This window comes from Chiloscyllium plagiosum, chromosome 1 (assembly GCF_004010195.1).
Source record: "Chiloscyllium plagiosum isolate BGI_BamShark_2017 chromosome 1, ASM401019v2, whole genome shotgun sequence".
NCBI lineage: Eukaryota > Metazoa > Chordata > Chondrichthyes > Orectolobiformes > Hemiscylliidae > Chiloscyllium > Chiloscyllium plagiosum.
The window spans coordinates 67202630-67228773 of NC_057710.1; the positions used below are offsets into that span (position 1 = coordinate 67202630).

At 38.2% G+C, this 26144-nt stretch overlaps 1 protein-coding gene across 1 annotated transcript in view; it reads left to right on the forward strand.

Moving 5' to 3' along the window:
• Window positions 1-26144, forward strand: part of ndufs4 (NADH:ubiquinone oxidoreductase subunit S4) — a 172884-nt gene that overhangs the window by 38001 nt on the left and 108739 nt on the right. The window contains exon 2 of the mRNA XM_043688445.1: window positions 14037-14124. Coding sequence (XP_043544380.1) covers window positions 14037-14124 — 88 coding nt within the window. The remainder of the gene's footprint in view (window positions 1-14036; window positions 14125-26144) is intronic.

The window sequence follows — 26144 nt, forward strand, 5'->3', positions numbered from 1 at the left end:
GGGAGAGGCTGAACAGGCTGGGGCTGTTTTCCCTGGAGTGTCGGAGGCTGAAGGGTGACCTTATAGAGGTTTACAACATTTATGAGGGGCATGGATAGGATAAATAGGCAAAGTCTTTTCCCTGGGGTTGGGAAGTCCAGAACTAGAGGGCATAGGTTTAGGGTGAGAGGGGAAAGATTTAAAAGAGACCCAAGAGGCAACTTTTTCACGCAGAGGGTGGTAAGTGTATGGAATGAGCTACCAGAGGAAGTGGTGGAGGCTGGTACAATTGCATTTGGATGGGTATATGAATAGGAAGGGTTTGGAGGGATATGGGCCGGGTGCTGGCAGGTGGGACTAGATTGGGTTGGGATATCTGGTTGGCATGGACGGGTTGGACCGAAGGGTCTGTTTCCATGCTGTACATCTCTATGACTGTTTTGGGTTACAGAGGGACATAGATAAGATGCAGAGCTGGGCTGAGAAGTGGTAAATGGAATTTAATGTGGAAAAATGTGAGGTAGTTCACTTTGGAAGCAATAACAGAAAAGCAGAGTACTGAGCTCATGGTAAAATTCTTGTAGTGTAGATGAACAGAAAGATCTCGGTGTCCAGGTGCATAAATCCCTGAAAGTTGCCACCCAGGTTGATAGGGTTGTTAAGAAGGCATATAGTGCGTTGCTGTTTATTGGTGGGGGGATTGAGTTTTGGAGCCACGAGGTCATGCTTCAGCTGTACAAGGCACTGCTAAGGCCACACCTGGAGTTATGCATGCAGTTCTGGTCACCGCATTATAGGAAGGATGTGGAAGCTTTGGTAAAGGGTCAGAGGAGATTTACTAGGATATTGTCTGGTATGGAAGGGAGGCCTTACAAGGAAAGACTGAGGGAACTGAGGCTGTTTTCATTGGAGGGAAGAAGGTTGAGAGGTGACTTAATCGAGACGTATTAGATCATCAGAGGATTAGGTAGGGTGGACAGTGAGAGACTTTTTCCTCGGATGGTGAAGGCTAACGCAAAGGGACACATCTATCACCACTCAAATTAAAGTTTTTGGACAGGTATCGGGGTAGTTTCTTCAGAGTATTAGGGGTATGGAACAGCCTACCTGCAAAAGTAGTAGACTCGCTGACGTTAAGGGCATTCAAGTGGGCATTGGACATATACATGGGTAATAATGGAACGATGTAGGTTAGATGGGCATCAGATTATTTTCACACGTCAGCGCAATATCGAGGGCCGAAGGGCCGTACTGCACTGTACCACTAAATAGCATAATTTTTGTGGCATGACTGAGGAAGGTAAGACTTCGTTATATTTAATAAAAGGTTTTCAACCTTTTTGGAGAGCATTGGTAAATTCTAGTGCCTTTTAAAAATTTTAAGTAAATTAATATTTTTAAGTGAACAATTTCTGAACATTTCAGTTTTTTATTAACCTTGCACTGATTATTATTTTAAACTTCTATTTATGTTTGATTCAAACTTTGGCCCTGATATTTCTTTACTTGGATGTTAAAACTTCAATGGAGCAATCTTGAGGCTTCAAGTGGTGAGATTTTCAAAGGCTTAAAGGAAAATTTCCTTTTACCTTGGTCCAGAGTCTGAATCTCTCGTTTTGCCAGCTGAAAATTGTGCAGCAATGTCTCTGGAGAGCTTAGCCTCAGGCATTATTTTTGCTATTATGGTAGATCTTATAGCCCAGCTGCTAATTTTCTCCTTTCTACCACCCAATATGTTTGTTCATTTCTGACTTTCATAATCCTCCACTGCCTGATGGCTGTCTTTTGTGGCATTGTCGTCAATATGTGATAAGTCTGTATGGATAGTTAGCAGTGAATGTACTGAAGGTACTGTTAAATTAACTCTAGGTCACCGATTCTGCTCAATCAATACAGGCTTTGAGCTGGGAAAACTCTTTGATAGTTTACAATTTGGTCAGTGTTCTTTCTAATCATTTTCCTATTCACAGATTTAAGTCACCGTTAGTGGCATAGCAGTTGATCTAGTAAATTTAGATGGTAAATCTACTTCAACAGATTACAAAATAAGTATTCATCTAAAGTTGGAAATATTAAGTTATAGGGGCATTTACCCCAAATTTAGGTGTTATTTATCAGAGATAATAAGAGGTTGCTACATTTGAACTTGGGTGGCTTCAGTATCTGAGGACTTACAAATTGTGTTGGATAATGTGCAAACATTCCCCCTTCTGAGTGTCTCATGGAAGGAAAGTCATTGATGAAGCAGTTAGAATGTGGTTAGAAGGCAGATTTATGCCTTAAAATTGAATAAATCTTCCAATTATTTCTGGAAATATTTGTTTCTACCATGGCATATAGAAGGATTATGGTATAAATTAACGGTAAAGATGTATTATACTTAAATTATACAGCAATATTCAAGTAATGTTCAAATTATGCACCGACAAGAGAGAATCAAACCATCTCTCCTTTACATTCAATGGCATGTGTCATTGTTGATCAAAAACTGAGTTGGGGCAGCCAGTGTGAGCTGCACGAAGAGGTCAGACGCCAGGAATTCTGCAGAAACTAACCAGCATTCCAGTATTTACAGCATTTTTTGATTTTATTGAGGGAGAAATTGTCCCAGTATGTCTTCTCCATTTAAAAAAAATTGGAGAAATTCAATTCAGCTAATTACTACCCCACCAAACAGGAGAATTATGAATGCACAGAAGTGTTACAGAGCAGAAGGAGGTCATTCAGCCCAATGTTACAGCACCAGCTGTCCAATGAGCATAATGACTTAGTCACACTACCCTGCCATTCTCCCATAGCTTTGCACATTGTTACTGTTCAAATAGTCACCTGATGTCCTGTGAATACCTTAATTGAACCTACCGTCACTGCATTTCCAGGCAGTGAATTCCAGATCTAGCCACTCATTATGCAAAAACGTTTTCTCTCAAATATTAGGTTATGAGGATTTAAAATAGGTTTGTTTTCTCTAAAATTTAGAAGGGCTGATCCAATTGAGGTACTCAAGATATTAACAGGGAAAAACAGTGCAGATGAAGTTCAACTGTTTCCACTGGTTGGGGATTGTGGGGATCGTACTAGGAATTGTTTGACCCAACTTTATGATTTTTAATAAGTCTCCATTTTTACTTCAATATTTGATCTGTACTTATGGATTGTCTCAGTTTGTTGATGCAGCTTATAAAAATTATAACTAATGTTTGTTATTGGTAATTACAATTGGCTGGTAAAACTGAGATACTGGTTTGAATTTGCATATGGTACAATAAGCTTTTCCGTTTCAATACCAAACATATTCTCGAACAACTACTGTAGTTGACTTTTCTAACAGGAGGTAATATATTGTTTATAAATTGGGTATGGTCGGTTAGTGTGATGTCATTCGAAAATATTGCTTGATAAACTAAAGTAGAATTACAGAATAAACTCCTAATGGGATTGACTGCAGGTTTTACTGAAGTTGAAATATCATAGTAATGGTTTTAATTTAGAAGTAGAAATAATTGACTAAGTGTAAATAATGACTTGCAATCAAGTTTGTTTTTCAATTTTAATCATTATCTATCATTTGGAAAGCTGACTGAAAATCACAACTGTATCCTTATTTCATTTTGACACAGCGGGAATTGAGGAAGGTCTAAGTCTTTAATGTTGATTGTTGTTGGTCTTAATGCTTTCAGCACTGAGCTGTTGACTCATTGCCAAGAATGACTAGAAAATCCGATAAGAGTGTTGGAAAATTAGGTTGTAAATGGCACTACAAAGCAAAGAGTATTTTTTCCTTCTGGTCAAAAATTATGAACTTAGCTGTAAAATAGACAGGTGTAGAGAAAAAAAGATTTAGATTTATAGAGTATGTTTTTGCCTCCCAGAACTGGTTCAAAATGGTGTTCTCAAAATATATTATTTTGAAGTACAGTAATTGTTGTGTATAGAAGACATTAAAATTAATTTGTACACTTCAACTATGATTGTCGTCTCTGGGTACTTAACAGATTCCAGTATACTTGGCTAAGTTGTATAAGTGTATTAAAGTAAATCTCGATGTTTCTTAAAGATATTATAGTCAAGTGCAAACAACATAGTGCATTTTTTAATTGGTGAGGCAGGCTAGCAGATATATTCAAGTTTCTTAACATTCCACCAAATATCTTGGTTAATGGAAGTACAATTATTAATTATATCAAGATATCAATTTTCATAGATTTATGTGTATTCAAATGTATGCGAATAGTATGTACTTTGAGGTTTTAGTGTGTATTACAGCATCAGTGTGCAGTAAAATCAAGTGACACATTAGCATTCCTTAGTGCTTTCATACAAAATTTGCTTTTCTATCACTTTCTTCATTCTCCATCTGCTGACAATTTAGAATAACAGCTGAATGTTTTACTTGTTAATGCGAAATTTATCAATAGCATAACTGTGCACAACATTACTGTGTATTTATGAAAAATGTTAATATTTCCAGTTATGGAGTTAATAGCATCTGGAGACAAAGATGATTTCGAGTAAGAGAGGATGAATTTATTTACTGTCAAAAATGATTTTTCAGTCCTATTAATGCAAGGTCTGGTTCTGCAATCAGTAGCTCAGATTTTTCTCTTCTTTCCATCCCCATTTCCCTTTGTTTTTATTTGAATATCTGTACTGATGTTAGAAACAGCAGAAAAGGATTCAAATTCTGTGATTTAAAAAGTCATTGAATTTTGGATGTAAGTTACGCAGTGCCCCAGTCTCTTTGGCATCCATCAAACTCTCCAGCCACAAAACAGATCAAACCCGGACTCTGAATAAGACTATCCAGAATATCCAGTCATGCATTTATAAGACCATAAGACCAAAAGACATAGGAGTAGAAATAAGGCCATTCGGCCCATCGAGTCCACGCTGGCATTTCAACTCCATTCACCAGCATTCTCCCTGTAGCCCTTAATTCCTTGTGACATCAAGAATTTATGAATCTCGGCCTTGAAGCCATTTAGCGTCCCGGCCTCCACCGCACTCCGCGGCAATGAATTCCACAGGTCCACCACTATCTGGCTGAAGAAATGTCTCTGCATTTCTGTTCTGAATTTACCCCCTCTAATCCTAAGGCTGTGCCCATGGGTCCTAGTCTTTTCGCCTAATGGAAACAATTTCTTAGCGTCCACCCTTTCCAAGCCATGTATTATCTTGTAAGTTTCTATTAGATCTCCCCTTAACTTTCTAAACTCCAATGAATACAATCCCAGAATCCTCAGCCGTTCCTCATATGTTAGACCTGCCATTCCAGGGATCATCCGTGTGAATCTCCGCTGGACACGCTCCAGTGCCAGTGTGTCCCTCCTGAGGTGTCGGGCCCAAAACTGGACACAGTACTCCAAATGGGGCCGAACCAGAGCTTTATAAAGGGTCAGTAGCACATCGCTGCTTTTATATTCCAACCCGCTTGAGATAAATGACAACATTGCATTCGCTTTCTTAATCACGGATTCAACCTGCATGTTAACTTTTAGAGAATCCTCGACAAGAACTCCCAGATCCCTTTGTACTTTGGCTTTACGAATTTTCTCACCGTTTAGAAAGTAGTCCATGCTTGTATTCTTTTTATCCAAGTGCAAGACCTCACATTTGCTCACATTGAATTATGGACTTTATATTAATTTGTGTTGTCTGGTGAGAGTAATTGAGCTGTACAGCCACTATAGGAGGGAGTACTGCTCATTGTAGGTCATTTAGTGGTGGTGAGAGCAGTTTGAAGTGATGAATTACACATTTCATGCACAATCCCAGCAATTCACTGGGATTAATCCAAAAAATTGCAGAAACATATTAAAAACATTGTATCGGACAATAGTAAACTGAGGGGCAAGTATAGCACTGACTAAACATGATCATAATAAAACAAAACTTTGATACAGCAACAGTGAAAGGGCAATTAAAACAGAAATGAAAATCATCAATGTGCTGAAAACTAATCTGTATGATATAACTAATATTCTGAATGGCTGCTTCCTTTAAGTGTTGATATGGGAAGATATAATTAACATTTGCTTTTCAAACAAAAATTTCCTGAGTAGAATCAATGGCTTTTTTTATAAATTGGAATGGAACTTTTAGATGGACTCAAACAAATTTTTGGTATGAGGGAGTCAGTAGCCATTTATAGGTACCAGTAGATTAGAAATGGCTGATATGACTAAATACAAAGGGTAGCACAATGGATGCAGCATCTACAGATCCATTTAATAAAATATGTAATAGTATAAAATATTACACACTTTCAGCCTCCCTTCAGTTCTTAATGGACTGAAATGTTAACTGTTTCCATCAACACAAATGTGGCCAAACAGAGTCATAGAGATGTACAGCACAGAAACAGACCCTTCGGTCCAACTTGTTCATGTCGACCAGATATCCTAACCTAATCTAGTCCCATTTGCCAGTACTTGGCCGATATCCCTTGAAATCTTTCCTATTCATATACCCATCCAGATGCCTTTCAAATGCTGTCATCGTACCAACCTCTACCACTTCCTCTGGCAGCTCATTCTATACCCATACGCTGATGTTTTCCAGCATTTTTTCATTCTGTTGCAGATCTATTAGTTCTTCCATCCCAGGCAAAGTAGATGAATTGTTTTGTTAGGAATAAACTTGAGGACTGACTATACAATAACTATTGAATAAACAGTAGTCAACTTGGAATCAGAAAGGGAATGTCCTGCCTTTGCTATCTTGACCTCACTTGACTGAAATGATAACCCAAATGAACTGTTGAAAACTTGACTTCATCAAAGTTAAAAATCACACAACACCAGGTTATAGTCCAACAGGTTTAATTGGAAGCACACTAGCTTTTGGAGTGCCACTCCTTCATCAGGTGGTTCAATGCTCTGAAAGCTCGTGTGCTTCCAATTAAACCTGTTGGACTATAACCTGGTGTTGTGTGATTTTTAACTTTGTACACCCCAGTCCAACACTGGCATCTCCAAATCATGACCTCATCAAGGATAAGTAGGGATACACAATATGTGCCTACCTAACCAACAATGTCCTTATCCTGTAAACAATTAACACAAAAGGCTTTTTGAAATGTGCGTTGGTAAATTTGGAGAGGAAGATGAAATGGCGCTCCCATTCAGTGTATGACACTCCTATAGCTACAGTTGAAGTTGAACTCGACACATACAGTCATTGCACAGCAGCAATTGATAAAGTAAACAGAATGTTGAACTATCTAGATAAGATTGTAGAATACAAATCAGAGGTGATGGTGAGTAAACTTTGTCAAGCTCTGGCTAGACTTCAACTTTAATTAACATGCTGTCACCAAAACAAAAGACAAATTCCTGAGGCTGTGCAGAGAAAGTCCATTCAGCTTGTCATCTGTACTGGTGTACTGTATTGTGTTATGAAGGAAGACTCAAGAAACTGGGGCTTTGCATTCTTTTAAAATACAATTGAATCTTTTAATTGACGATGGACTGAACAGCCGTCTCCTTCCATGATTATTTTGTTTTCAACACATTTTAGTGGTTATCAGTTTGAGCACTTGTCCATGGATCACTCAATATGTAATGGTCTATTCCCTGATTTAAGTATCAGGCAATGATCATCCCCCACAAGATTTGGGATTAGGTGTACGGGATGTAATTAAAAATAATGTATTACGGTGGTTATTTTGGGGGAGGGTGGAGTATTTAGTTGTCACTCGCCATAAGAGGAAAAGTTGCTGATCAGCCTTTAGACCCATTAGTTTCCCTTGTATTTTTTTCTTTCCTGATGGTTACTGTGTTTATCCTCCACAGCCCCTTCCTCACTTATAACATTCCAAAAATCCTTGGTATCCTGTGCCAGGAAGGCTGATTTGTTCATTTGATTTTATCATTTGTTGTAGATGTGGTGGTTGCATGGCATGATCTCTTAATAGTTGTCATCCTGTGTGGTGATGATTGATTGATTGATTATATACCGATTTGATAAATTGATTTCTTTGCGGTTGCTCATTACAATGCCTTATGATCTAGGCCCAAGATTCTATAATCCAAAACCGATGTTTTCATGAGAAATTCTTAAACACTTATTAACTGTCTCTATGCTGATTGTTTGTGCTCTTTTACTACTTTCTTCTTTCTTTCCAACAATGTGACATACCCATTGGCTAGGTGGTGAGTGTGTGGGAAGGAAGAACTACGAGGGTCTGTCTCCTTGACATAAGAGCTGCCCACAAAGGGTAATCATAACTTAAGAGGTGTAACACATATTAAATACAACTATCCAAAAATCTTGACAAGTAGCTTTACATTTAATGATAGTAAGTATTAAGATACTGTTAGTGCAATCTGCGAGACCATTCAACTGATTATAGGAGTCGAGAGAAATATATTGACAAGTTGGTAAACTCTAGGACTGGGCTACCAGACAAACTGGAGAAGCCTGATCTTCGGGGTTTTAAGTTAAGGTATTTACAATGATAGAGGCTGAGAACAAGGTTACTGCTCTTCAGTCTTCATTGTATTTATTAATTTCAGCTCTGAACTCGGAAAGCCCAATAGTCAGTGAGTTTCAGTAAGGTTGTAGCTGAATTTACTATTTTCTCATGTAAGTAGAAGTTTTATACACACATGCCAAATTTTAAATTCAAGAAATGATGAATGAGTGTGCCTATGTTAAAAACTAAAATTTTGATCTACAAGTCATTATTGCAAGCAATAACTTTGAAAAGCTTGCGTTTTTCACCTTGGATGCCTCTTCCCATGTCCCTCTATTTTGTTTTCTGTCATTCCTAAGCTTTTTAAAAATTTCAGTCTCTAGCACCAAAATTATGCTAGTAGTCGTGCTTCTCCAACATTTAATATTTTAACATTGGAGCACTGAATTGATCTGTTTTGCTAAAGATTTTTTGCAGCTTGGGAAACCTGTAGTCTGCTGCACGTCTTTGAGAATCTGCCTTTTAAAATCTTCATGTTATATGAGAGAGACAGTCTGCAGGGTTTCTGCAATCTTCAGAAAATTCTTGTAGAAAATTTACAGAAAAAAAAACTGTGACATCAAGTGGAGGAAATGCACGATGGTTCTCACTTATTTTCTCATTGTATTGTGCCTCATCAATTTGAGATGAGAAATCACAAAATCATTGGGTCCTCTTCCAGTTATTCTTTTGTTTTCCCATGAAATCTTTTCAGAGTAATAATTATGGAAATTGAATCTTCTTTGAATACTGTTGAATTGCGTTATACAAGCTAAACTGCTTTGCTCCCATGATTTTGAATTTCTCCTGGACTATCACTATGTTTTTAGGTTTCGTTTTAGGCAGTATGAACTCCAGTTCACAGTTGAGCACCAACCACATCTTGTCTGATGTGAAACAGGCCCATTCTAAAGCTTAGTACTACGTTTCTCCCCAAGGTTGTCTGATACTTTACAAAAAAAATGCAGTTTCTTTGTTCACCTCTTCATATGTCACAGATTGAATGGCGCTTTCAGTATATGGGTGCTAAATGCACTCTTTGTTGCACTGTAGACAGAACAAAGCCTTTTCGCAAGTCTAGACAGCTGTTTGTCTCATCCTTGAACTTTGGTAAACCTATTTCAAACAGTGAATTGCAGACTGGTTAGTGGAGTGCATTTTGCATTGTTTTATTAATTTGGCATAGAGACAACATTCTGGGAATATCAGAGGTCATTCTGTTAGAGCAGTGACTGCATTTTTAGCAATATCAAGGTTGCAACATTTGAAGACACCTACAAAGCTGCTGCTTGATAATATCAAATTTGAGCTTCAAAAATCTTAAAAACATCAAATTCACAGCTCAAATAATCTGAAAAACCAAGATCCTTTTTATCTTAAATGTGCTACAGTTATAATCCATGTGAGAGAAAAGCAACTTGTCTACCTGAAGAAAGTTTTCATCTGCATAACCAGCAAAAAAAGCTAATTTAAATAATTTGAAGATATGAATACATTTTGTATGTTTAAAATATTTTCTTGAGCCAAAACTAAAAGGAAAACATAGCTTGTTGAAATCAAGTTTGATATGTAAATTGCCAAGGAACAGGTATAGACCATTCAGACCACTATTGCCATCCCCAATCCCATTCAGTCTCATCAGAGCTGATCTATATCTTGACTCAGTTTATGTGACTTGGTTTGCGATTTTTGAGAAGATTTGTAGCTCAGGTTGAGGGTCAGCTTGTAAGTTTGTCCACTGAGCTGGCAGGTTTGTTATCAGACATTTCATTATCATGTTAGGTAACATCATCAGTGAGCCTCCGGTGAAGTGCTGGTGTTCTATCCCGCTTTCTATTTATGTGCCTTGGTCTGTTAAAGGTGGGTGATATCATTTCCGGTTCTTTTCCTCAGAGGTTGGTAAATGGGGTCCAAATCAATGTGTTCATTGATAGAGTTCTGGTTTGAATGCTGGCCTCTAGGAATTCCCATACATGTCTCTGTTTAGCCTGTCCCTGGATGGATGCGTTGTCCCAGTCGAACTGGTGTCCTTCGTCTGTATGTAAGGATACTAGTGATCGTAGGTCATGTCTTTTGGTGGCTAGTTGGTGTTTGTGTATCCTGGTGGCTACTTTCCTGCCTGTCTGTCCAATGTAGTATTCGTTGCAGTCCGTGCATGGTATTTTGTAAATGACATTAAAATGTCATTTACAAAATACCATGCACAAACTGTAACAATCACCATTGAAAACCTCAATTAGATGATCGCTTGCTCTTGTAAACTTCAAGTGCAATACAGACCTTGTCCATACTTGTCCTTATAATTGAAACCCTTTAGGCTTGTACCATTCTGATGAACCTGCATTGCTACATCCTTTATGGTCATTGTATTTGCCCTAAATTGCATGACCCAGATCTTACTCTCATATAATTGTAACATAATGTCCATGCCTTTGTATTCCTGCTTCCTTGAAATTCTGGCTAACATTTCTTTAGCTATTTTAATTAATTTTACCTGTCCATAATACTGGATTGAACATAATAGTATAAAGGCTATTAGGTTCAATAAACTTGTGCTGGTTTGGTAAGCTTGCTGTACTTACCTTCTCATCTATTCTGTCTAAAAAAATCCTAGTTAACTAAATTATTTTTAACTTTACAATTTAAAAGCCTGTGAAAACATACTTTTCCTGTTACTCCTCACTTCCTATACTTTAATTTGTTTGAATTTTAATTATATTTTCTTCGTAAATGTACACTTTTCCACGTTAAACATTTTCCACAATTAACCTGGCCAATTCTGTCATAACTTTGAAAACTATAATTGGACTATCTCAGTCAGTCTTTATAGTTTACTTTACAAATCTGCATATTGCTTTTAAAAAGGAAACAAGCAGACCCCTATGAAAATTCCAATCAGACTTTCCTTTAAAAACATCCTTTGTTGCTCGATCTTTGCCATTCCCTTTGGCCTTGCACTGCCAACCTTTTTGTCATTTTTTTACCTCCTCTCCATCCTATTTCAGATCTTCCCTTTTTGCTCTGTCCCCCATTCTTCTAACCTTTCACCTGTTTAAAGTCTACTGCATTTCTGACTTCTGCTAATTACAATGAAATGTCACTGACCTGAATTGTTAATTCTGTTCCCATAAATGCTGCCAGATGTGCTGAATAATTCTATTTTATCTGATTTTATTTCAAATTTCTTGCTTCCACAATAATTTTACATTTTCTGTTTTGTTATTTCAGATTCAGCAGCCTTCGTATTTTACCCATTCCTTGTAAACTCTATCCCTTAAACCTAGAATCATCCTTGTAGTTTAGATGTACATAGTCAAGGTTATGATTGATAGAGACATAGAAAATAGGAACAAAAGTCAGCCATTTGCCCATTTAGCTCACTCCACCAAACATTGTGAACATGGCTGGTCCTCTATCTCAGTTCCATAGTTTCACTTTCTCCCTATCTCTTGACACCTTTAACTTCTAGAAATCTATCAACTTCTTCGTTAAATATATTGCATGACTTTGTCTCAAAGTCCTTCTGTGGCAGAGAATTCCATATGGTCACCACACTCTTGAGTGAGAGAATTTCTCCTCATCTCAGTCTGAAATGGCTTACCTGAATGAACAGAGCCATGTACAGTGCATTGAAAAAAGTAGTACCTCTACACCTTGTTTGCAACTTTCTCTTTTCCCCTAGCATTAAAGTATAATTTCATAAATTGTCCATAATAATTCCTGTACCTCAGTAAAGTTATCACTTCAGTGTCTCCTTAGAGGTTTCTTGGTCTTTATTTTTCTCCTTGATCTAGTATATAAATATTATCTTGGTAGGAAAAATCAGATTCATAATATCCTTCCATGTACTTTTTGCCTGGGTGTTATTTAATATAGTGCCTCATTGTGTCTCCTGGCTCCTGGGTTCATAAATTTATTCAGGGGAGATCGTATTTAATGCTTCTCAATCCTAACGCTTTCTCAATTTGGTTTCATCTATTGCTCTGGGTTATAGAGTTTAATGTTCCATTTCCTTTGTGGTTCACCCTGCAGCCAAGTTGGTTTTAATATGTTTGTCACTCGGTGTTCATTTAAAATAATTTATGTGCTATTGGCTTATTTCCAAAGTCCAATTCATGGATACTGACATTGAGCGTTTGGTCTCAATTTTGAACCCCAGGATCCACTATGCATGGTGGGGTTTTGAAGCATGTGGGTCAATGCCTTGAAGACCAAGGGTAATTTATTAATAATATATATCAGACTACTATAGCATAGTTGCGAACCTAATTTAAATTTGACAAGTGCCTTGAGGGTCATCAGGATTTTCCAGGAAATCTGTCAGTGAAAAGGAAGTGAGTATGCCAGTTCATGGAGTTTTTACAACACTTTTGTGCCAAGGAAAACAAGAGTACTCTCCCTGATGCTTGAAGGAAGCCTTTGGCTTCTCTTCTGCCCATTTGTCTCGTTGCAGAGTTTTCCTCTTCTCTGATCTCTGAAACTCAGCCTTCATCTGTTGAGCCCATTTGTGGTCAACTTCTTCCCTTCCCCCAACCCCTCAAGCTTTCCTCCTTCCGATATCAGCATCCATCTTCCTCCATACTCCTGATTTCTCTCAGAGTTAAATTTTCACAGGATCTCTGTGCCCCAGCCTTGAGCACATCATGATTATTTTTTGCCGTCCCTGCAAGTGTTGGAACATGTATCAACTGGCATTGTACTGAAAGGTTGGAGACTGCAGCTGATATACCTGTCTACCAGAATTTGACATTGTGTCGAATCCTTAGGAGTAACCGCATATATCTGATGGTATTCTTCTATATGATTGTATTTTTATGTTGCATTTGTATTGATGCATTGCTTATTAAATGAAAAAAAATGAAAACAGAAAAAAGGTTACTGAAAAGTATCCTTTTAAGTTTGCCATACAACTCACTTCTGTATTTTATGACCTTCTATATTAAAAAAAAAATTGGGCTAAATATTTAAAAGATTAATTTAAATTTAAAATCCTATGGTTTTGATACCTAAATGCATTTTTAAAGCTTATTATTTCACTGGAAAATGAAATATGAGTGTTGGCATCCCAATTTTAAAGCAGTGTGACAAACCTGAAAGAATTGGGAATGTACTGAAATATGTAAAATCATTGGTGAATGCTTTGAAAATAATTCACTTGTAAAATGCTGATGTTTTAAAAAAGATTGAGGATAGGTTAAATTGCATATTTTAAACTTCTTTAGACTTGGTTATCATTGGGGTATGTTGGGTCTTTAACCAAAACATGTAAAAAATGTTCTTGAAACTTGCTGTCTCCTTGCACTGTCTATTCGTGACAAGCCAGCTTCAATTTGCACACTCAAGTCAGTCATTGCTGGTGGCAGTTTCTGACTGAAAAAATCTGCAGTCTGATGTAAAATGCAGTGAACTGCTGATGGGACTTTGACAGAAATTAAACAGACAGAATTAAGTGGGGAGAAATAGGATATCGGCACTGCCAATTCTTAGTTTGAATCATTTTTCTTAAAAGGCTAATGTTAATAACCTAAAATCCGTATGCAATATTAATCAATCTAAGCCATGTTTTTCTTGGAAACACTTTTTTTCTGTTTTTTTTTGTCAGGCACTGCAGGCAATTGAGCACTTCCACATGGCGACTGGCACAAACTCAAACCAAGGACAGGCAACTCATCACAGTTGATGAAAAATTGGTAAGGATTTTAAATTGCTACAATTTTGCTGCCTGCAGACTATGTCTGATTAATAAAAGCCATTATTGTGTGTGCATACTTTGAGGAAAGACACACAAGGAATTATTATAAATTTTTTTAAGGTCAGTTCTTTGAGCAACTGTAATTTTAATATTGTATATTGAGGCAAAACTCAAAATTTGAAACCTTATTAAAAACAATCAAACTTGTTCTTTGATCATTTACAAAGAAAGGTTAGGAGTATTACATAGATTATGCAGCAACTTGCATTAAGCTTTTGATTTTATTGTTAAGACTTCTGACAAGTTCAGGATGCCTATATTGCATTTCTGTTCCTGTTCTATACTGCTGTAAATAATGCAAATGTAATAATTAAAAGTAACTAATCAAAATATCTTCATCGCTCAAACCACAAGTTAAATATTTACCCATACTTACCATTTGACCCCTTCTCTTTTAGTCTGTTGCCATTGTTTTCCAACACACAGCATTGTGGTTAAGTTGGCGGCACTCTTGCCTCTTTTACTAGGTTCTGGTTTAACTTCCACTCCAGAGCTTGAGTACAAAAATCAGATCTGTTAATCAAATGCTCTGTTGGAGGTGGATGGATGTAAAAGAACCGATGACGTTATTTTGAAGGCGAGTAACAAACTTAGACTCTGTGACCTGGCCGATGTTTGGTCCTCTATCAACACCACAAAAACAGAATTATCAAATTTTAACGCTTGCAATGCTGTTTACATGTCAAAATCGGGACTATTTTCCAAAAAAAAACAATTAACCTGATTATTTCCTTATATATTTGCTGTTACTATCCATTTTGGAGTAGCATTCCTTTGTGATGTTTGTTGACTGAAACTAACATTGAAGGCTGAGGAGCCAATGAACAGCCCACTTGGTCTAGATTGATAACATAGAAGTGAGCAGGTCAATATTTGATGCAGGTATGATAGCAAACCAAGAGATTATCTTTGTTTCACTGATAACTCAGTGATCATTCGACATGTCTTTTGGAACATTTTTCTTCCTGATTTGAATTTTGTGTGTATGTACACAAAGATAATATGAAATTGTGTTTATCTAATGTCTGTCTGTAACTTCATAATATTTCTAGAGACTAGCCGATTTAGTCAGCTGCAGTTGGAAGCAGATTGTTGTGTTTCTAGAATGCCATTTGTGGAACATAAATGTTTTTCTTTAGTTCAAGAATTTAGTTTAAAGTTCTAACCTGCAGTTTCAAAGCAAAGTAGGCAGAGCTACACAAGTAGCAGAATAATGTAGTAAGCATTTATGCAGCTGTAAGTATAATCTGAACAAGGTCATGCAGAACATATGAGACAACCTTTTTCTGTCAAAAGACGATAAATGCAATGAATAAAGGAAAATAACCTTGCCATTAGCTATAAAAGTATAACTTATTCCAACTTTAGCTCTGGTTGCTTTTCAGTGGGCGTCCTGATGAATGTATTAGTAACAACTAAAATATAATGGCAAATTAAGTCATGGAGAGTGGCATGGTGGCTCAGTGGTTAGAACTGCTCCCTCAGCGCCTGATTCGATTCTATCCTTAGGCAACTGTCTGTGTGGAGTTTGCACATGCTCTACATGCATTTGTGGGTTTCCTTCGGGTGGTCCAGTTTCCTCCCACTGTCTAAAGATGTGCAGATTAGATGGATTGACTGTGCTAAATTGCCCCATAGTGTCCAGAGATGTGTAGGTTGGAGGGATTAGCCCAAGAAAATACAGGATCACAAGGATAGAGTGGAGGAAGGTAGGGCGGTGGGGAGGATGCTGTAGGATGGTCAGTGTGGACCTAACTTTAAAAGGGTTCAGAAAAGATTGACAAGGATGTTGCCAGGACTGAAGGATTTGAGCTATAGGAAGAGGCTGAACAGGCTGGGGCTGTTTTCCCTGGAGCGTTGGAGGCTGAGGGATGACCTTATAGAGGTTTATAAAGTCATGAAGGGCATGAATAGGATAAATAGACAAAGTCTTTTCCCTGAGGTCGGCGAGTCCAGAACTAGAGGGCATAGGTTTAGGGTGAGAGGGTAAAGATATAAAAGAGACCTAAGGGGCAACTTTTTCCAACAGAGAGTGATGCGTGTATGGAGTGAGCTGCCAGAGGAAGTGGTGAAGGCTGGTACAATTGTAACATTTAAGAGGCATTTGGATGGGTATATGAATAGGAAGAGTTTGGAGGGATATGGGCCAAGTGTTGGCAGGTGGGACTAGATTGGGTTGGGATATCTGGTCGGCATGGATGGGTTGGACCGAAGGGTCTGTTTTCATGCTGTGCATCTCTATGACTCTATGATCTGATGCGCTGAATAGCCTACTTATACACTAGAGAGATTCTATGATTTCAGGGAAAAATTGGCAATCTTATATTTTTTCCACTGATTTGAATGCTGTTGAAATTTGCATGCTGCCAGCCTGAAAATTTTTATGTCAATTAATTTTGCCACCAAACTAAGGAAAGAAAATGTATTAACGAAATAAAGCTGTTGCTTTTTGTAATGTATAAAGTTTCACATCTGTACTGTACTTCAGATATTCACAGTGGGATAGAAGGAATGTGTTTTTTAAAGCTCCACAACACTTATTTTAATGCTTGTTTTAACGATTGTTCATTAAAATAATGAGCTCCTAAGAAGAAAAAGAATTCCATGTTGCTTTCAAAGTAATTTAATTTTAATATCCTAAAGTACGGTGTGGAAGTACACCGTAGGCATAATGTGTTTAATGCCCAGTGATGATGTATATCTGCACCCCAGTGCTAACATGCAAGCCATGCTACAGTTACTCTGTGATGATAATCCAACTATTTTTTGCAATTCTAATTTCTATTGTTATAATGTAGATATAATTTCACATATGAGGGCTATTGGTCAATACATTCCTCTAAATCTTTTTATCACTTTGCATCTCACTATATTGGAATGTAGCTATTTAATACCTCCAACTTTGGTGTCATTTGCAGACTTACTAACTGTACCTCTTATGCTCACATCCAAGTAGTGGATCCAGCACTGATTCTTCTAGCACTGGTCACAGACCTCCAGTCTGAAAAAACAACCCTGCACCACTGCCCTCTGCCTTCTACTTTTGAGCCAGTTCTGTATCCAAATGGCTAGTTCTCCCTTTATTCCATGAGCTCTAACCATGCTAACCAGTCTCCCATGGGGAACCTTGTTGGACACCTTACTGAAATTCATATAGATCACATCTACCACTCTGCCCTCATCAATCTCTTTGTTATTTCTTCAGAAAACTCAATCAAGTTACTGAGACATGATTTCCCATGCACAAAGCTATGTCCTTACATTTCCAAATACATGTATGTCCTGTCCCTCAGGATTCCCTCCAACAACTTGCACACCACCAACGTCAAACTCACTGGTCTATTGTTCCCTGGCTTGTCCTTACCATCTCTTAAACAGTGGCACCACATTAGTCAACCTCCAGTCTTCCAGCACCTAACCTGTGACTATTGAAGACACAAATATCTCAGCAAGGAGCCCAGCAATCACTTCCCTAGCTTCCCACAGAGTTCTAGCATACACCTGATCAGATCCTGGGGATTTATCCACTTTTATGTGTTTCAAGACATCCAGCACTTCCTCCTCTGTAATATGGACATTTTTCAAGGTGTCACCATCTATTTCCCTACATTCTATGTCTTCCATGTCCTCTTCCACAGTAAACACTGAGGTAAAATACTAATTTAGTATATCTCCTCCATCTCCTGCAGCTTCACACAAAGGCTGCTTTGCTGATCTTTGAAGGGCCCTTTTCTCTCCCTAGTTGCCCTTTTGTCTTTAAGGTGCTTGTAAAAATCCTTTGGATTCTCCTTTAATTCTGTCCCCTTTTTGCCCTCCTGATTTCCCTCTTAAGTATACTCCTACTGCCTTTATGCTCTTCTAAGGATTGATTCGATCTATCTTGTTTATATCTGATACGTGCTTTCTTTTTCTTAATCAAACCCTCAATTTCATTAGTCAACGAGCATTCCTTACACCTACCAGCCTTTCTTTTCACCCTGAGCTGAAAATGTGTTGCTGGAAAAGTGCAGCAGGTCAGGCAGCATCCAAGGAACAGGAGAATCGACGTTTCGGGCATAAGCCCTTCTTTTCACCCTAACAGGAATATACTGTCTCTGGACTCTTGTTATCTCATTTCTGAAGGCTTCCTATTTTCCAGCCATCCCTTTACCTGCAAACATCTACCCCCAATCAGCTGTTCTAAGTTCTTTCCTAATACCATCAAAATTAACCTTCCTCTATTTTAGAAATTCAACTTTTAGATCATTAATGGTGGAGGGAGTGGATATTTGTAGTTGTGGTGTCAACCAAGTGAGCTGCTTTGACCTGGGTGGTCTCGAGCTTTTTGACTGTTGGCGGAGCTGCACCCGTCCAAGCAAATGGGGAGTACTCCATCAAATTCTGACTTGTGCCTTGTAGATGAATGACAGGCTTTCAGGAGTCAGAAGACAAGTTACTCACCTCCGTATTCTCTTCCCAAAACTTGCTATCACCTCCGTATTCCTAGCCTCTGACCTGCTGTTGTAGCCACTGTGTTTATGCTGCCGCACTCTTGGTGGTGGGCATTGAAATCCCCTACCCAGAGTATATTTTTCACCCTTGTCATCCTCGGTGCTTCCTCCAAGTGTTGCTTAAAATAGCACAGTATTGATTCATCAGCCGAGGAAGGGCGATGCATAGTAACCAGGAGGAGGTGGTCTTGCCCATGTTTAACTTCAGCCTTGCTACTTCAAGATGTCGTCGCGACCTGGGGTGTGGTCCTAGGAATCAGACCCTGAGCTGGAACCACGGCACCCGCTGATCCTTATTTGGTATTCTGAGCATACACCAGCACTTGGTAGAAGTTAAATTAATTTTTTTAAGTCTGGAACCAGAAGTTACTCTCAGTAATGGTGACCATGACAACTATATCAATTGTTGTAAAAATCTAACTGGTTCACCAATGTTCTTGTGGAAAGGAAACCTGTTCTGACTTATGTATGACTCCAGAACTGCAGTAATATTGTTGACTCCAAGTGGTCTTCTGAAATGGCTGAGGGCAGTTAGGGATTATGCAAGAATGCAGGCTGTGCCAGTGACCTGCATCCCATGAGGAGAATAAGTAATATCCCACTAATATAGTGAGTATGCTTCGCTGCTTCCTTACCTGCTTGTTCACAGTAATTGCAATAAGAGGATACTTCATGCATTGATCTTTCATAGCATGGATATTACTTATCCTGTCTTGTTTGGACCTATTACAGCCATAAGATATACACCAGAAAAAGCCTGTTACTCACAGGAGAATTGGAGCTTGATCCAGTGAGTCAACTACGCTTTTGTGTGTGGGAGTTCAGAAGAGTAGGTGCGGATTTCATTAAATCATGTAAACTTTTGGCGGGGCTGGGCAGACTGGATATAGGGAAGGTTTTTCACCTGTTTGGAGATTGTAGAACAAGGGGTCATTGTCTCTTGATACAGGTAAGCCGTTTAGGACTGAGATGAGAATTTTTTTTTGCATTGAGATAGAAGATAAACAACAAACCTATTGAATGGTGGAGTAGGCTTGATGAGCCAAACAGCTTATCTATGGTTAACCAAATTGCAGCTCCAAAGGAGAGGGGAAACCAGTGAGATTCAGTTCCCAAAAAGGATTCTGGATCAGATGGAATTGTATATTTCAATAAGATCATCTGTCTTTCATCATAACTCCAGTTAGTACAGCTCCTGCTTGTCCAAACTTTCCTTTAGAGGTAACCACCCCCTATCCAATGTATCAGTTGAATGAACCTTCTCTGAACCGCTTCTAACCGATTTGCAATCTTTCTTAAATAAGACGACTTAAGACTTTACGCTAGATGTGACTTCAGTAATACGCTGCATAACTGTAGCAAAACATCTAAACTTGGACATTCCATTTCTGTTGCAATAAACATTCCATTTGACTTCCAAGTCACTTACTATACCTGCATACAAGACACCCAGATCTCTCTGTACTTCAGAGTTCTGCAAAAATTCCATTTAAATAATATGCTGTTTTTCTTTTGTTAATAAATAATTGGGTAATAATTTATCTTTAATTCCATGTGCATCAACTTTAGCTACTAGTCTTTTTCATAAAGGACATAATTAAATGCCTCTTGGAAATTCATATAAATAATATCCATAGACATTTCTCTGTCCAATATTTAGTTATCCCTCCAAGAATTTTGATCAAATTTGTCTTAGATTAGATTAGATTACAGTGGCCCTTCGGCCCAACAAGTCCACACCGACCCGCCGAAGCACAACCCACCCATACCCCTACATTTACCCCTTACCTAACACTACGGGCAATTTAACATTGCCAATTCACCTTACCTGCACATCTTTGGACTGTGGGAGGAAACCGGAGCACCCGGAGGAAACCCACGCAGACACGGGGAGAACGTGCAAACTCCACACAGTCAGTCGCCTGAGGCGGGAATTGAACCCGGGTCTCTGGGGCTGTGAGGCAGCAGTGCTAACCACTGTGCCATCGTGCTGCCCACGGTGCATAACCTACCTGAAAATCTACACTGACTCTGATCAACTTACTATTTTAAAGTTGTTCAGTTACTCAATCCTTCATTATAGCCATTTCCTGTCAACAGGTGTTGGGTTAACTAATTTATAATTCTCAGGTTTCCTCTTTGATCTTTTTTAAAAAGTGGAGTGACATGTACAATTTTGAGAGAACACTAGAGGATTATAATTTCAGCAGCTGCATTGTTGAGAACTACTTCTTTTAAAACCCTGAAAAAGAAACCATCTGATCAGAGGTATTTATAACAGTTTAGTGCAATTATTTTCCTCACTAGTGTTGTTTTGCAAATGTTTGTTTTTAGCAGGTTCCCGTTCGTAATTCAATATTAGGTTCCATGGGATGTTTAAAATGCTATCCTCTTCCTTCACTGCAAATACTTAATAGTACAAAATAATTATTCAAGAATGTTACTTTCTGAAGAACAAGGGAGTCGAAGGATATGGGGTTAGGTGGCAAAATGGTTATGATACCACAATCAGATCAACTATGACATTATTAACTGGGGAGCAGGCTTAAAGGGACCAAATGGCTTTTCATGCTCCCAATTTGTATGCTTGTATATCTTTACTTACTTTGAATATATCACATCTGTTGTCATGTGACTTATGACAATCTTTTTATTTCCACGATAGCCCTAAGACATCATGTATATTTATACTTTTGTGCTCCTTTTCTGCAGCTCTTACTGTTTGTTCTGACAACATTTGTTGGTTTTTCTGTCTCTCCCATACATCAAGATTTCAGTTAAAAATCACCCAACATCAGGTTATAGTCCAACAGGTTTATTTGGAAGCACTAGCTTTCGGAGCGCCGCTCCTTCTTCAGGTGATTGTGGAGGTTAAGATCATGCTTGCAGAATTTACAACCAAAGGAGTCCAGTGTCATGGAGATGTGATACAGTAAACAATCTTAGATTAAAACTTGCATATTTTATAATGGGATATGCTGGTTTCTGTTCTTGGATATGTAAATCCCAGAACTACTTTTAAATTACATTCTCAAGATGGCATCTCCAAGTTATCAAGACTTCAGTTTGTCTTTTTGCCTTTTATATACTTTTCCATTTAATTTTATCTCATCCTTTATAAGCCACATAAAATGTAAGTGAACTGAAACTTGTATTAATAGAAAGTGATAAATGTTGATTAAAGGAATGCCATATTATTCTTGGTTTCACTCCTCTAATGATATTGTTTTCATTTGATTAATGTAAAATTATCAAGGTGCAAGTTCATCTGTCAGTTAATTTGTAATGATCAATAAATTAACAAAAACATTATGTAACTAAATAATATTTTTCACATGCTGTTGAGGATATTTACATTTAACATATCCAAATGGTATTAGACTATGACAACTGTAAGGAGATTAACTGATCAGATCAGAAAGCTAATTGATTTGGCTATGTTTACATAAGGTAAAGTTGCCAGAGGTAAGTTATGAGACTTCTGAACTCAATCACAAGTTATTTGGTATATAAACTGATTGAACTTTGAAAACTATAAATGGTAGTCTGGTTCTTTCACGACTGTCTGTAGTCAAATAGTGCATCTTGACATAAGGCATGCCAGACTGTTTACATGGCAAGTTAAAGAAGAATGCAGGAAACTGCAGAAGAATAACTATTAATCCAGATCACAGTCAAGTATTTAATTGTTATCAAGAACAATGGTTTACTATTTCTAGAAAAATTCCACACTAAAAATAAAATTCCTCAGCAAACATGATGTATATGTTCATAATTGTTATATTCCATGCAGCAAGCACATTTAATGGACATCTTCAGGAAACAGGTTTCTTGCAAAAATAAAACCTGAGTAGATTCTGTTGTGGAATTCAAATTTATCAAAAACTAGGCAGTCATCTGTGTGGCAATGTTTTTCTATCTTTTTACTCCTCCAATTTCTGAATGTTGAACAAGCTGAAGAGGGGAAAATAACTTGAATTCTGGGATATCAATCTTTGTATCTTGTCACTTTTGAGCCAGTAGCATTGATTTAAGTCCCAGTCCAGAAACTTGAGCATGCAAGCTATGGTTTGCAGTTCTGTGAAAATGCTGCACTGTTCATGGTCAGATGTTAATTCAAAACTATATTAGCTGTTGCTCTCCAGAAAGCCCAGCAGTGAAGGATAAAATGGGACATTGCAGCTAAACTCAAATCCTGATTCCTAACTGTTCCAACTAATAATTAAAGCAATGCCATATGATTCTTGGTTTCACTCCGCAAATGATACTGTTTTCATTTGATTAATGTAAAATAATCAATGTGTAAGTTCATCTGTCAGTTAGTTTGTAATGGTCAATAAACTAACAAAAAGATTATGTAACTAAATAATATTTTTTAAATTTGACCCAATTAAAAGATTGCTAACCAAGAGGGAGTGTTAGAGACCCACTGAATATATTGTATCAAAACTTTTGTGGGAAAACTTAGACAAATTAAGGGATGGCGATGCACTCTGTTTCCTATCACCCCTCTAAGGGCCTATCTGTCACAGAAAGTCGCAAGAAAAACCAGTAGCCATTGTGTACTCCCTCTGGATGCTACTGTAGCCCTTAGGAAAAGGAGAGGCAGATAGGGAGCCACATAACTGCCTAAATTACATTAGTTGGACATGATGATAGAAACTGTGGCCAGGCCGACGAGGAATCCTCCAATCTGCCTGGTTCCCTCCATACAGGGTAAATCTGGAGCAACTTCACACATCCCGCTTATGTTGATGTGAAATGCTGACTACTCCACCAAATTACAGATGTCCCTGAATTGATTAATCTGATTTTATAGTCCACTGCTCAGGACAGCTGTGTGCGTCTCCCTGCATTGCAAATCCCCAGTGAGTAAAGGATTTACATCTCCTCCAGATAGCAGGATTTCAAGTTGAGTTTTCAAGAGTTGAGGTAGCGACAGAAATCATGGGCCCTAATGCTCTTCCTGGCCTGCACCTGGCCCAAGCGCAATCGGCCCATGAAGCCCTCGACCTTGGTTATTGAATCCTGGAAAGAGCAACCCATACAAGAAACTCCTTTGTCCAGAGTGAAATGATGCATTGGGGATTTCCAAGAGATGACTCAAGTTGTTGAGCCAGAGCATTTGCAGACAAATCTGGGGCATTGGACAGATGATAAATTCCATCCCAGACAGAGGTCAGCTCAGACTGGCATGCTCACATGCCTGAGTCATTTGAAATGTGAACAGGTCCAAGTTCTGCAACTATAGAATGACAGTCACAGAATCATTGCAGTTCAAAAGAAAGCCATTTGGCCCATCATATCTGCACTGGCTCTCTGAATAAACAGTTCATTGAGTACCTTTGTTCTACTATCCCCTAGTAACCCTGCACATTGTTCCTATTCATTTCAGCCTAATTCCCTTTTCAATGCCTCAATTAAACATGTCTCAGGCAATGCATTTCAGAACTTAACTACTGGTTGTGTGAAAAAACTTTTTTTTCTATCATTTGCTCTTTTTGTCTTTGCTTTGGCTTCTTTAGCCAAATGCTCTAAATCACTGCCCCCTTTCTTGATCCTTTCAAAAATGAGAAGTTTCTTCTTATCTAGATGGCCCAAATCCCTCATGAGTTCAAAAACCTCGATTAAAACCTCCAAGGAAAATGGTCAATATTTTCCAGTCTGTCTTCAAGTTTGTTTCCACGAATGAAGAATTTCATTCTTGCAAATCTTTACTGTTCCTAATGTGTGATACCCACAGCTGGATGCAGCATTCCAGCTGAGGCCAGATTAGTTCCTATATAAGTTCAATATACCCTCCTTCGTTGTATACTCTGTATCACTGCTATTAAAGCTGAAGATTCTCTATGTTTCGTTTCCACTCTCTCAACTGTCTTGCCACCTCCAATGACCTATGCCTATATGCACTGAGGTTTCTTTGGTCCTCTACTCGCTTTGGATTGTCTATCTAATTTCTTTCTACCAAATGAATCACTTCAAATAGCTCCACATTGAACTTCACTGACTACCTGTCCACCCATTCCATCAAATTGTTTATGTCCTTTTAAGGTTCTACACTATCTTCCTCAAAATTCACAATGCTTCAAAATTCTCTATCACCCTTGTTGAGTCTTGCTATTAACAGTGAACATGAATCTACTCCACTGATATTACTCCTTGACTACCATTAGCTTTTGCCTTGTACTCTTATCACCCCTTACCATCTGTTCCACTTGCTTCTCCTCCTCCTGTTCCTACCCTTTTCAACAGAATACAAACACTTCTTATTTCTCAGCCTACTTTAGTTCCAAAGAAAAGTATTATTGCACTTGACACTCCACAGATGCTGCTAGACCTCCTGAGTTTCTCCAGCAATTTCTATTCATATTTCTGATCTCCAGCATCCATAATAGTTGGCTTCTGTTGAGCCATTCTCTTGAGCCATTTAGCACTTTTCCCCAATCCTGACTTTTTGAGGACAACCTAAACTAACAACCTTCATCCTCTGCACACATTGCTTCATCATCTTGATGGGTTTGTATGTCTTTGATGCTGGTGCCAATTTAAGTCTAAGCTGAGGAATTTCTTCACTTACAGCATTGCTAATCTTCCGAACTCCTTTGCCACAGAGTCCTTAGGTATACTTAAGGCTGAGAGAGAGAATCAGTAGGGGAATCGGAGATTATGGAGAAAGGGAAGGAGAGTGGACATGAGGATTGTCAGATGATAGTGATCCAGTTGACTGGCATAGCAGGCTTGAAGGATCAAACAACCTACTCCTGTTCCTTTTTCTAATGGTCTCTGTCATTAGACCCACAACAGTTTTGTTTTTTTCTGGTCTACCTTGTTTCTGGTGTATGAACTGTTCACCTCAAGCTTTACTGCAAACTCTCATTAAAGATGCACAAATGAACAAACTTCAGATATGCTACACCCACTCGGAACAAATCTAAAATGAAACCAGGACCATGTTCTTAACACACAATATACAAATGCAAATCTAAAGCAAAGCTATGCATTATTTCCCAACTTAGAACCCCCATGTTTCCAAACATTGATAACATATTATGAACCTTCACTACAATGTTCAAACTAACAGACTTCAGAGTTATAAATATAATGTTTCTGAAGTTTGTATTCAGTTAGGCTGGCCAGAGGCAAAGACAAAAAGTTTGGAATGGGAACTGGATAATTCTTGGTCTGATCGGTAACAAGGCCACCAAGTATTGCTTGTGAAGAAAATTGGCATGCTTGGGCAAGCTGTGTTCTGCTTTCTATTTTATTCACTCATGGACATGGGCGTGGCTGTCTGGGTAAGCATTTACACTGTATTGCCCATCCCTAGTTGTCCTTGCTACTGTATTTGATTTCCTCATTGTGAAGGGTAGACTACAAATTTAATTGTCCTCTGTACAACTTGATTTGCTCCCATGAAGCCTGTATTTTGTGAACCCTAAGTATTCTGCTTTCAGAATATCACAGATTT